A 13,186-nucleotide genomic window follows, 5' to 3' on the forward strand; every position below is an offset into this window, starting at 1 on the left:
AAATGCTTGAGTTCCTGACTGACTTCAGGCTGTGACCTATTGTGCACATGGACACAGATTATAGTTACACACTGCAGTTTTAAACAAGTTTACAATGTGTTTGCAGCCACAGAAAGTATTAGTCCTTGGTTCAAGGAACAGAAATCAAATGTTATTTTTAAGCCAATAAATCTGGGATCTCAAAGTGCCAAACAAAATCTGTTTTAAAATGAATGCAGAAGTTTGGAATAATGTAAGAGGCTACACAGCAAAACAGAAACTAAGAATAGAAGGCAGTTCAAGAAGGCAACTCACCACCATCTTCCCGAGGGCAATTTGGAGTGGGCCTAGCCAGTGGGGCCTACATCTCATGAATAAATAAAAAAAAGAAAACAAACGAGGAAGAGAAAAAAAAAGGCAGCGTGTCATTCAGTTAATTATTTGTTCTCGGGATGTGAATGGCACAGGCAAAGCAGTTTTTATTGCTCAATCCCAGTTGCCTTGAGGAGATACTGGTGGGCATTCTCCTTCAATCACTATGGATCTTGGCATTCAATAGGTTAGAGAAGAAACAGTATTGCATGCGAAAAACTATATCATAAACATTCTACAATGCAATCTGAGCAGGACTTGATAAAGATTTTTGAACTTTTGTTTCTTGGTCAAGCAATGTCTTGATTTTAAAAGTTTCATCCTTCTTTCCTAATCCATGGCCTTGCCCCTCCCATCTCTGTATTCTCCTCCAGCCCCAGAACCCTCAAATATCTGCGCTCATCTAATTTTGGCTTTGTGTAACCCTGATTTTAACCATTCCACCATTGGTGTCTGTGCCTTAAATTGCCTCGGCTTTAACACTCCGTAATGCAGAATACTGGTTTGTAGTTTTAAATGGCTGGTACTACATTGCAAAATGCACCGGATTAATATAAACCAATTACACACCAATTCATCAGAATCAGTGCTTCACGTCAGATTCTAGACAGCCAGGACAGTACATTCCCACTGCCGTGGCTTCAGACATATTGTGAACAAAGTGTTTTCCAATGTGTTTAGTTGTGCTCCAGGCTCGAGAGTAAACCAGCATTCTGAAATTGGACAGAATGACGTGTTGTATGCAACACTCTGATATCCATCTCATGCTCACGGCATCTATCATATTAATTTTTACAATAGCAGGAGTTCAACACCTAGAAGTAAATATCCATCAAAACCTAAGTGGAATCTCTCTAAATGCAGTGTTTCGATTAACCTGTCTGGCTCCTTAACTCGGCTGTTTATGCATTACGATTACATGCTGATTATTTTATCCCAGTAGGTTCCCCCCACATACATTTGTGTGTAATATTGGCCCAAACCTTCCGGAATCCAGATCATCGTAGACCATACGTATGATGGAAGATGTGCTGCAGAAGACATATGTGGGAATCACCAGGGAAGGCTAAACTTTCGATGGGATAATTCCCTGGCGTTCGGAACCTTCCCCAATCCAACCAACTCCCAACCCAACTTGACTAGCCAAACCCCTTACCCCCACCATCACCTGGCTACCAACCGTCCCACCCGACCAGACCAGACCCAGCTATCCCACCCAGCACCGACCAGACCCATCTACCCGCCCACCAACCAGACCTCACCCACTCAACCATCCACTAACTCACATTCATTCATTAAAAAACTAGGCATTTGAAAGTTCAACTGAATACTGCAGCTGCTGCCATAAAAGGTAGGCGTGTCCTCTCCTCCCTGACTCTACTCCACTCATTGGAGTTAGACAGGAGGCTGTCTATTCTCTGTCAACTAAGATTGGAAGATCCCGGAAGAAATGTGCAGTAGTATGACTTGAGAAAATCTTCAAGGGCAGCAGCAATGCTGAAGATCTAGGCCAATATTCAAGTGATGGAAGGGCAGTGCCTATTTCCCTTTTTTTTTTCCAATATCATTTAACATAGAACGCTAATTTTATTGCTGCCAAACCACTATAACATTGCATAATTGATCACTGCAGAACTGGAATAGAGGGACAATATGTACTACAAGAACCATACCTTGATTGGTGGTTGCTGTGCGTGGCAAAAGTCATTTATCCTCTTTTGAAGTGAAAGTCTAGTCTCTGTCAAAACCACACACTGCAAATGAAAAAAAGACTAATCAATATGAATATAACCTACTACTATTCTCAGAAGACTGTTGCTTCATATCGTGAAACTGCTTGCAGTCCAAATGTATTGCCAACAAATGGGGCCAACTTACCAGTTCTCAATTAAGCTTAGAGAAGACCTGACAAATCGTGGCATCCCATCTTTGGGAAAAAATCTCTTTTGTTCACCATATAAATCATCATGAAGATGACCTAATATCTACAGAGTCTGTGTTTTTTGAAAAACGGTCTTGACTCTAGTATCTGGCCTGCATCCTCAGTTTTCTACTCTTCTCATGGGAATTTTTCATTCTATGCTGAGCTAACTCTGATCTGTTCTTGTTAGTTCCCATGCTATTCTGTTGCATTCCCTCTGCCGCTTTCCACCCGATTCCCACTGCTGCTGGTTCTATTCATCCCTCCTTTGGAATACTGAATCCGTTGATGTGCACTACTCAGCAACGAGGCCATCATTCCTAAAAACAGAAGTAAGCCATTCAGCCCCTAATGGCTACTCCACCATTCAATTATATCATAGCTGATCTGCACCTCAACTCCATTTACCACCTGTTATGGCACAGCCGATGGTAAATGCTGAGTTGTTCAAATCCCAGAGGGAAACTTGAGGCCACTACCGCAACTATTTTTGCAATTTGTGTTTTGAGATGTGGGTTTTGAATTCAGTAGTAATAAGACCACCGAGCCTTATAGGTTTTTTACAAAACCAAAACTAGGTTAAACATTTATTAAAAAGAGAAATGATTTTAAATACATACATGTCTACAAATTTAAATCCCCTAATTAATATGACTCGGTTACAGCAACAGCAAGACATATATTTTAAAAGACCCAGGCAAAGAAGCATGATACCCTGAACAATCCAATTCAAAGTGAGTTTTCTTAACTTCAGTTCATTGTAGACAACAGCTTGAGGCCTAGATACTGAAGGTTTTTCGCACTTGTTAGATCTTAAAATGGCTGCCTTTACACACAACCATCTCTTTTTTATACATATTTTCCCCTTTGAATGCAAATTCCCATTGTTTCACTATGCCCTTGCACTTTACCTCCCTGATCATAAAAATTTATCATAGTACCAATTTTACCAGCAATCTTTGGGAAAAATAAACACACTGTTTCTGAACTTCACTTGCTAGGTGGCACACTTCACCCCTCCTTTGAAACAATCTAGTCTGGTTTATTTAAAAATGCAAATATTCTTTTACAATTTACATTGTAAACTTCCCATGTTTACCACTTAACATTTCAAACCTAGTCCACCTTCTAACACATCAAAGCCTTCGGACCAGCTGCCTTTTTAATCCGATTAAGTTTCTCACATACACACTTAGACACAGATACCACTAATTTACAATAAATTCCAATTACATTATTATATCTTAATGACACACCTTTTAATCCACGATCCCCTGGATAAACTTGGCAAACAAAATCCTATCTTAATCTTAAAATTTAAATTATTTCTGCATCCACAGCCTTTTGGGAGAAAAGGATTCTAGATTTCTACTCTCATGTGTATCAAACAGCATTTCCTGATTTCACTCCTAAATGATCCAGCTCTAATTTTAAGATTGTGCCTGCTTGATCTGGATTCATCCACCAGGGGAAATAATTTCTTGGCATCTAACACCTAGTTAAATTTCCCCTCAGCCTTCTAAACTCAAAGGAACACAAGGCATGTTTATACAACCTATCCTCATCGCTTAACACTAAGGCCTTGTATCATTGGGGTGCATCTGTGCCAGATTTACTGCCTTTACAGCTAACATATCCTTCCTGAGGTTCAGCATCCAAAACTAAGTGCTGTACTCCAGATGGAGTCTAAACAAGGCTCTGTACAACTGAAGAATTACTGCCACCTCTATGCATTTAAGCCACTTGCGGTAAAGGTCAACATTTCATTAGCCTTTCCGATATTTTTTGTACCTTTAATGATCCCTGTGGGGATTCACTAACAAGATGCTCCCGTCAAGCCAAAAAACGTTCTGCCTCTCACATGAATGAGTAATGAGATATATTAATTCCAGTGCAGGTATGATGCCAGGTTGTAGGCTGTACATCCCAATGACTGGTGGGTTATATCAAACAGCATGTCCTTTCGGCTGTTTGCAACAAGCAAGCAATACCCAACTAGCCCACTCTTACAAAACTCAAAACAGTGTCCAACATTAGATGTGATTCCGCGGCTGGACAACAACTTGCTAAAACAATCTGGATTGTGCTAAGAATTGCACTGAGAACCAATTTAAGATTATCAGTCAAGCTTGCAGTATGGCTCACTTACACATGCCAGAAGCTACATGTATTCACACACAGGACCCTAGCCTGTACAGGCAGGAGCATATCCACGCATTACGCCTTTTCCAACTAAACAAAAGTTTGGGATTAACCATATCCTGGTTCTTTCTTCATGGCAATGCCTTGACCAGAGTTGACCTGCCTGGTCTGAATTTGAACAGAAGCTGGACAAGTTAACTGTTCTCTGCTGCATTCTCCATGACAACGCCTCTACCAGAGTACCCTTGCCAACCAATTAGCACTCTCTTCTCATGCAGTTCCTTTCACTTTTGGTTTATCTTATGAGCTGTCCTGGTAAGTGCAAGACAAAAAGCTTTGATAGCATGTCATTTTTTCAGCAATACTCAAGTTCTGTATGACTAAACTACTATTTATAACCAAATTTACTAAATTATCACCAAATGAAAAGATTTCCAGCAAGATTCCACTTTTTGTAACTTTTACTTTAACATGAACCAGAACCAATGGAAGCTAAACATGAATTAACAGGAAAATGATCCTTCAAATAAAAAAGGTAAATTTCGTTTGATACATCTTACGCAAACACAAGTATTTGCATCATTCCCCACAGGCATGAAACACCGTGTAGCTACACAGATCCACAATATGCTGTTCATTATTCAAGCAGGGTAGCTCAGGAGTCCTATCCAATAACAGCTGAGTTTCACAGGTACGATTATCATCAGTAAAGTACATAACAGCCCTGATGGCGTAGCTTTCCAGAGTTCCCTTTCAATCAACCAAGCAATAACTCGGTTCACAGTTTGGCTACTTCTGGGAAAACACCCAAGCTCTTTAGCTTCTCTGAGCAATTCACACAGCTTTCCTGTTTTTAGACCTTTTTAAGCCAACTCACACATTATCTGCAAGAGCTCCTGTCTCCTTTTCTGCTAAACAGTAAAAAAAAACTTCTTCCTGAGAGATTTGCTTCTTCTCCTCAAGAATTTGGTGTGTTCCTCTTTTTGTCTATCTGCTTTCTCTTTGCGGCTGCATCTGTGTACTGATCGCCTTCACCCTCCAGGTCTCCTGGCTTGTAGCTCTCCTTTGCATCTGCCAGCCACACAGTGTCAGTATCTTAACTTCCTTCCTGTTGGTACTACTTCCAGGTCAAGAGTCACTTGGTCACATGAATTAGTTGTTCTTAGTATTCAAGAAAATTACAATTGATTGCTAAACAATTGATGTAAACTCAAATGTCCTATTCAAACATTCTTAAAAACAATTACAGATTCCCTTGAAAGAAATTACAAATTTTCTTTACTATTATACCGCTGCCAGGTCAAAGGTTATTACACCATGCACTAGCTTTAAGTGATTTTTGCACCCATGCCTCCCAAAGCCCTTTTCTCTTCTCTCATTCCTAGCCTATCATTAAGAAAATCTTCCAATTTGGCATTCTTGGATCCAAAATGGAGGACCTCACATTTCCCCACATTGAACTCTATCTGCCATAATTTTTCCCCTTTCATTTAAGCTATTTATGTTCTTTTGTAACTTTCTGCTCCCATCTACACGCCATACTATGTCTTTAACTTAGAACCACCTCTAAACTTGGACATGCAACTATCTATTCCTTCATCCAAATCATTGATATACATGTGAAAAACTGAGGTCTCAAGTATAGATCCCTGGGGAATGCCACATTTCACATCCTGCCAATAAAGGTTCATTTTACAATCTCATTAGCCCTAGTCTCTGTCTGAGACCTTTCAACAAATTACTTCCATTGGACCAACAACCTTTTTGGCCCATGGTCAATTCTTCTCACCACTTCATTTGCCAAGGACAAACCTCTAACAGTATGTTCACTCATAACTGGCCCCTCAATCAATTCATGAATTCAGTAACCCTCTACATTTGTCTCTGAACCTGGACATTAGTTCACTGACGCTCTATGCTGACTTCACCTGATCAACAAGTCAACTGCATCCCACTCGAGGATCTCTGACTGCGCTTCCCATCCTATATCCTCTCCATCAAGACTGGCTGCTACCAACCCCATAACATCGGCTGTCTCCACCCTGCCACAACTCATTTGCCACTGAAACATCAGCCATGCCTTCATTCTCTCGACTCAATTATCCAATGCTCTCCTAACCTATTGCTCACATTGCACTCTTGCAATCTTGCAATCATCCAAAACTCTGCTATCCACATCTTAACACACACAAAATCCTATTCACCCATTGCCCCTGGTTCCCAGCTCACAAACACGTCGTATTTAAAATTCTCATCCTTGTGTTCAAATTCCTCCAAGGCCTTGTAGGCTTTTTGTGGATAGGACCAAAACCAAAATGTCAAGCAACAGTAGTTAGTTTGTGCAAGGGAAGGGGATTGTCAACTTAAGTTTAAGAGAACCTCACATCAGAACATGATACGCCAACCTTTCATGTAACAATATAATGCAAGAAAGAACAGGAAGACTATACAAACTTAGATCATTTTAGTGCTGAGGCAGTATAAACAAATACTAATCAGCTAAAAATAAAGTCAAGACAAAAAGCAAAGTACAGCTCCATGGGTATTTGGCAGAGATAAGGATGGACAGGCTAAAGTAACGGTTTATTTTAAAATCTTGGCTTATTACCTGATAATGCTGCAGGAAGCCAAGGTCTGTATTTTCATCCAAAAGTATATTGGATATATTGACCTGGACATAAGGATTCAACTCTGCAAGTTGTAAAACAGTGGCCTTAGCTCTGTGAATTAAACAAATCGAGAAACGAGTCACTTTTCAGAACATTTCAATGAACTTTCTGAATTCTTGCCTATACCTTTACTGGCTTTGTAAATCATGTAAAACTGGATAGATACTTTCAGACAGGGCATGAGGTTGGAGCAAATATTTGCATCCAGCAAATGTCAAATATCCTACTGCTCTGGAAATAAGTAAGAAGAAGAATTTGCTTCCGCAATAATTTACTGTGAAAAACACTTACTGAAAAGGAAAGAAACCAAATATCTGAAGTTTTAAAAACAAGAAGTACTCTTCTTGAAATATCACTTGCTTTCACGTGCAGAAACAGTTACAGATAATAAGAAAATTGTACTTCCTTCTTCTGACATGCAGAACCACATAGCATGCGAGCAGTCAAGTTCCAGTTCAGAATTAAACAAATGGGTTTAAACGGGGGTGCAAAATAAGGATATGCGAAAAAGCTAGAAAATCTTTTATTCCTTATTTATAGAAAAGAAAAAAAAAATTTTAAAAAAGGAAAGGAAAGGGAGGGAGGAATGGCAAAACTTCAATTTAAATAGCACCTTCCATGGCCTCAGGCTATCCCAAATGCTTTACAACAAATTCATTCCTTTTAAGTGTTGCAATGTAGGAAATGCAGTAGCCTATTGGCACACAGCAAGATCCCACATAGAGCAATGAGATAACGAGCTGTTTTATTGATGTTGGTTGAGGGATAGATCCTGTCCAGGGCACCAGGGAGAGCTCCCTTGTTCTTCTGTGAATTGTGCCTTGAGATCTATTACATCCACCTTAGAGGACAAATGGGGCCTCAGGGTAATGTCTCATCTGAAAGATGGCAAAAGTGCAACTCTCATTAGTGAGTATTTCTAGTATTTAAAGTAAAAATAAGGTCATTAGTTTGTGTTTAGGTCTCTAGTCTTTTTTTTCTCTTTTTTAAAAAAAATAGCTTGTTAAGTATAAGGTCGATACGTGGGCTAACAAAGCAAAAGAATATGACAGCATTGCAGGGCAGCTATTTAGGTATTGATACTCAGAGTGTGACAGGAAGGGACAGAGTGTACAAACAATAAAATAAACCAGCAAATAGTGTCAAAGGGGGAAAAAAATAGTAAAAAGGCAAAATTAATGGCTCTTTACTTAAATGCATGGAACAAAATAAATGAATTAACAGCACAAATAGAGGTTAATGGGTATGATCTTATAGCAATTGCGGAGACATGGTCACAAGGAGATCAAAGCTGAGAACTAAATAAATATTCAGGGGTATGTGACTTGTTGAAAGGACAGGCAGGAAGGAAAGGGTGGTGGGGTAGCTTTGTTAGTACGAGATCGATACTTGCAGTAGCAAGAAATGATCGTGGATCGGAAAATGTAGAATCCATAAAGGCAGAGGTAAGAAATAACATGGGGAAGAAGACACGGGTGGGAGTAGTCTATAGGCCCCCCAAACAGTAGTTATACTGTAGGGCAGAGAATACATAAGATAATGAGGGCATGTAAAAAAGGCAGTACATTAATCATGGGTGACTTTAATCTTCATGTAGATTGGGAAAATCAAACTGGCAGAGGTAGCCACAAGGAAGAATTTGTAGAATGTATTCAGGACAGTTTCCTAGGGCAATATCTTGTGGATCCAACCAGGGATCAGTCTATTTTGGATCTGGTAACGTGTAATGAGGCAGGTTTAATAAATGATCTCAGAGTAAAAGGTCAAATAGGAAACAGTGACCATAACATGGTAGAATTTAGCATTCAGTTTGAGGGTGAGAAACTTGGGTCAGAAACAACGGTGATAAACTTAAATAAGGGTAATTACAAAGGAATGAGGACAGAGTTGGCTGGAGTGGACTGGGAAAGGAGTTTAGCAGAAAAGACAGTTAATTAACAATGGCAGATGTTTAAGAAAATAGTTCGTGACTCAAAGCAAAGATATATCCCAGTGTGAAAGAAGGATTCTTGGAAGGGGATAAACCAACCATGGTTAACCAAGGAAGTTAAGGATAGTGTCCAATTGAAAGAAAAAACATACAACGTGGCAAATATCAGCGATAAGCCAGATGATTGGGAAAGTTTTAAAAAACAAAAGGTGATCAAAAAAATAGAGGGAGAAAATAAACTTTGAGGGTAAACTAGCAAGAAATATAAAAACGGATAGTTAGGGCTTCTTTAAATATATAAAAAGGAAGAGAGAGGCCAAAGTGAACAGAAGCCCCTTAGAGAATGAAGCTGAGGAAATAATAATGGGAAACCAGGAAATGACAGGGGAGATGAATAAATACTTTGCGTCAGTCTTCACGGAAGAAGACCCTAACAGCATTCCAATAATACTAAATAATCAAGGGTCAAAAGTGGGGGTTGGAAATAAAAACAACAACTATCACTGGAGAAAAATGTACTAGGGAAACTAATGGGGCTAAAGGCCGATAAGTCCCCTGAGCCTGATGAGTTGCATCCTAGGATGTTAAAGGAAGTAGCAACACAGATAGTGGATGCACTAGTAGTAATCTTTCAAGAATCCTTGGATTCTGGAAAAGTCCCAGAAGATTGGAAAACTGCCAATGTAACACCCTTATTCAAAAAGGGAGGGAGACAAAAAATAAGTAACTATAGCCTAGTTAGCTTAACATTCGTCATTGGAAAACATTGGAGTCTATTATAAAGGATTTAATAGCAGAGCATTTAGAAATGCATAATATAATCAAGCATGGCTTCATGCCTGACAAATTTATTAGAATTCTTTCAGGGGGTAACAAGCAGGATAGATAAAGGGGAACCAGTAGATGTAATATATTTGGATTTCCAAAAGACGTTTGATAAGGTACCGCATATATGGCTACTTAATAAGATAAGAGCCCATGGTGTAGTGTATTAGCATGGATAGAGGATTGGCTAACTAAGAGAAGACAGAGTTGGGATAAGGGGGGCATTTTCAGGATAGCAACCTGTAACTAGTGTAGTGCCACACGGATCAGTGCTGGGGCCACAATTATTTACAATATATGTTAATGACTTGAATGAGGGAAGTGAATGTACTGTCACCAAATTTGCAGATGACACAAAAATAGGTGGGAAGGCAAGCGGTGAGGATGTCACAAAGAGTCTACAGAGGGATACAGACAGGTTAATTGAGTGGGCAAAAGTTTGGCAGATAGAATATAATGTGGGAAAATGTGAGGTTATGCATTTTGGCAAGAAGAAGAGGAGCTGAATATTATTTACATGGAGAAAGACTGCAGAAAGCTACAGCACAGGGCGATTTGGGAGTCCTCGTGCATGAATCCCAAAAAGCTAACATACAGGTTCAGCAGGCAACAGGGAAGGCAAATGGAATGTTGGCCTTTATTTCCATGGGAATGAAGTATAAAAATAGGGAAGTCTTGCTAAATCTATACAAGGTACTAGTTAGACCACACCTAGAATACTGTGAACAGTTTTGGTCCCCTTATCTAAGGAAAGATATACTGGCATTGGAGGCAGTCCAGAGAAGGTTCACTAAGTTGATTCTGGGCATGGAGGGATTTTCTTATGAAGGGAGGTCGACTAGGTTGGGCCTGTACTCAATGGAGTTTAGAAGAATGAGTGGTGACCTTATTGAAATATATAAGATTCTTAGCATCTACTGTCAAGGCTCTTGAGAGGTTGTTTCCCCTTGTGGGAGAGTCTAGGATCAGAGGGCATAATTTCAAAGTAAGGGGTTGTGCATTAGAGTGGAGTGAATCTGTGGAATTCTTTACCGCAGAGGGCTGTAGAGACTGGGTCATTAAGTATATTCAAGGCTGAGATAGACAGATTTTTCATCAGTAAGGGAATCAAGGGTTATGGGGAAAAGGCAGAAAAGTGGAGTTGAGGATTATCAGATCAGCCATGATCTCATTGAATGGCAGAGCAGACTTGATGGGCTGAATGGCCTACTTCAGCTCCTACGTCTTATGATCTTTTACTGCACTGCAGTGTTGGTCTGGCTAATCTGCTCATGTGTCTGGAGTGAGACTCGAACCCACTCTTTAAACTCAGAAGGCAAATGTGCTACCAACTGACATTCTGAAATCAGAGTTGACAATCTATGAAAGAATTCAGATAGTGTTGTCATTTAATGATAAAAGGAACTAAGCTCTTAAGAGCTGTGAACAATCAATAAGTCAATTGGAAGCGTTACATTGTGAATTTGCCCCTTGCAGATGTGCAAATTAGACCAAATGCTGAACTCAAACACCTCAACAGGGTTCAGTAGCCAACAGCATGTGTTACTGCAGATTTAATGAAGTATTTTTACATTATCAGAACATCAAGTTATAATCACAGATCAACAGCAACAATGTCATAATCCTCCCAGTATCATGCTGACTTTTAACTTGTATGATGGTCGGAAACAAAACAGTATGGTATAATTTTGTATAATTACTCAGATATCCTATCCAATATTAACTATTCAAAAAATATAGAAATTCACTTTGGGTGCACTGATATTTTATAAATAGATATTTTGTACAGATGAAAGAGTTAAATATCTTTTGTACAGTAGGTTTGAGTTTATTTCAGCTTGTCAGATTTTCAGCATCGCTGATGTAATGCTCACCTGTTTCTGTGACTGGCCACATCATCGTCATGCAGAAAGAAGTTAGTGCCTAGGTCCCAAGTTTCAGATGGTTTTGTGTCATGGATGGTCAGTGTCTAGCCCAAAGAGAAAGAAACGCATTCACAAAACAGTATATATCATCACTGTAAACAAGGGAATGCAACCTTAAACATTACAAATATCTGAAATTTAAAAGGATACACTTTTCTTGTAGTATCAATGCCATCTCTTGCCTTCACATGTGGAAAGAGTTGCAGACAAGTAATGTGTGCCAAGTCAAAATCAAATAAGCAGGTTAGCTAGGGAACAAAATAGGGATAGAAGCAGCAGCTGGGAAATCTATTTAAATCCTCATCATGGAAAGAAAGGAGGAAGAAAAAAAGGGGATAGAAAAAGAAACAACTTGCATTTACATAGCACCTCTCATGACCACAGGATGTCCCAAAATGCTTTGCAACCAATGAAGTACTACACAATGAAGTGTGGCCAATGCTTTAATGTGGGAAATATGGCAGATATGTTACCTTGCAGTTACATGTGTAGTTATATATATTTTTTAAGGAGGTGATGGCCCAAAAAATTAAGGACATTCACATCAAAATTAGACTTCAATTTGTGGCCAAACTCAAAAGTTTTCAATTTTCATTATAGAAGCAAGCAAGCTGTTTTCCAACTGACAGGTTTTCTGGTACTGTTTTTTCCAATTTTCCTGATAACTCTTGTTAAGTCTTTTTTTAAAAATTAGATTGTTCGCAACATAATGTGAAAATTGAGTGTTTTTGCCTTCTGTACGTCAGATTTGAACATCACTGATCAAAGTTTAGGGGCTTATCATAATCATATCTTGCAATGTCAGAAAAAGAAAGCGACACAAAAGCTGTTAATTAATAAAGGACCACACGGCAGTTCGAGTCATGGGGCACACTGAATGGCTCAGGGAATGAATAAATTACTGGGAATGTCATTTATAAACCAAGGCATGTTAAATCTTTGAAACACATTGTAGTTTATGCTAGTATTAAAATATATCTCATCAACATTTGTGAGCTAACTTTACTCCATTTTCACCAAGCTTCGTTTTTTGTTGGTAGGAAACGCTATATTTAATATTGATGAATATCAACTTTGATTCCACTCTTGCCTATCAGACTTTAGCTAGAACATCGCAATAGCTTCTTTTCCCACCCCAACACCATTATTTATGGAGTTCCCCAAGGGTTTATCGTTGGCTCCCCCCTTCTTCCCCATGCATATGTTGCTACTCAGTGATATCTGTAAACATGGAACCAGCTTTGATGAGTGCAATGATGAAACTCAGCAATTCCTCTCTACCTCTTCTCTCTATCCTTCCACTGGCAACGTATTGTCAGGCTACTTGTTTGACATATAGGGCTGGATTTCACCATTGACATGGGAATCATAGTTCGGGTCATAACATTCTCAAGGTCTGATTTAATGCATACGCACATGCTAT

General features: G+C 39.2%; 1 protein-coding gene across 1 annotated transcript in view; it reads right to left on the minus strand.

Moving 5' to 3' along the window:
- Window positions 1–13,186, minus strand: part of uba6 (ubiquitin like modifier activating enzyme 6) — a 147,187-nt gene that overhangs the window by 98,346 nt on the left and 35,655 nt on the right. Inside the window, exons 5-7 of the mRNA XM_078570336.1 lie at window positions 11,713–11,807; window positions 7,023–7,134; window positions 2,025–2,105 (exon numbers count right to left, since the gene is read on the minus strand). Coding sequence (XP_078426462.1) covers window positions 2,025–2,105; window positions 7,023–7,134; window positions 11,713–11,807 — 288 coding nt within the window. The remainder of the gene's footprint in view (window positions 1–2,024; window positions 2,106–7,022; window positions 7,135–11,712; window positions 11,808–13,186) is intronic.

The sequence above is a fragment of the Cetorhinus maximus genome, chromosome 2 (assembly GCF_964194155.1).
Source record: "Cetorhinus maximus chromosome 2, sCetMax3.hap1.1, whole genome shotgun sequence".
Lineage (NCBI taxonomy): Eukaryota > Metazoa > Chordata > Chondrichthyes > Lamniformes > Cetorhinidae > Cetorhinus > Cetorhinus maximus.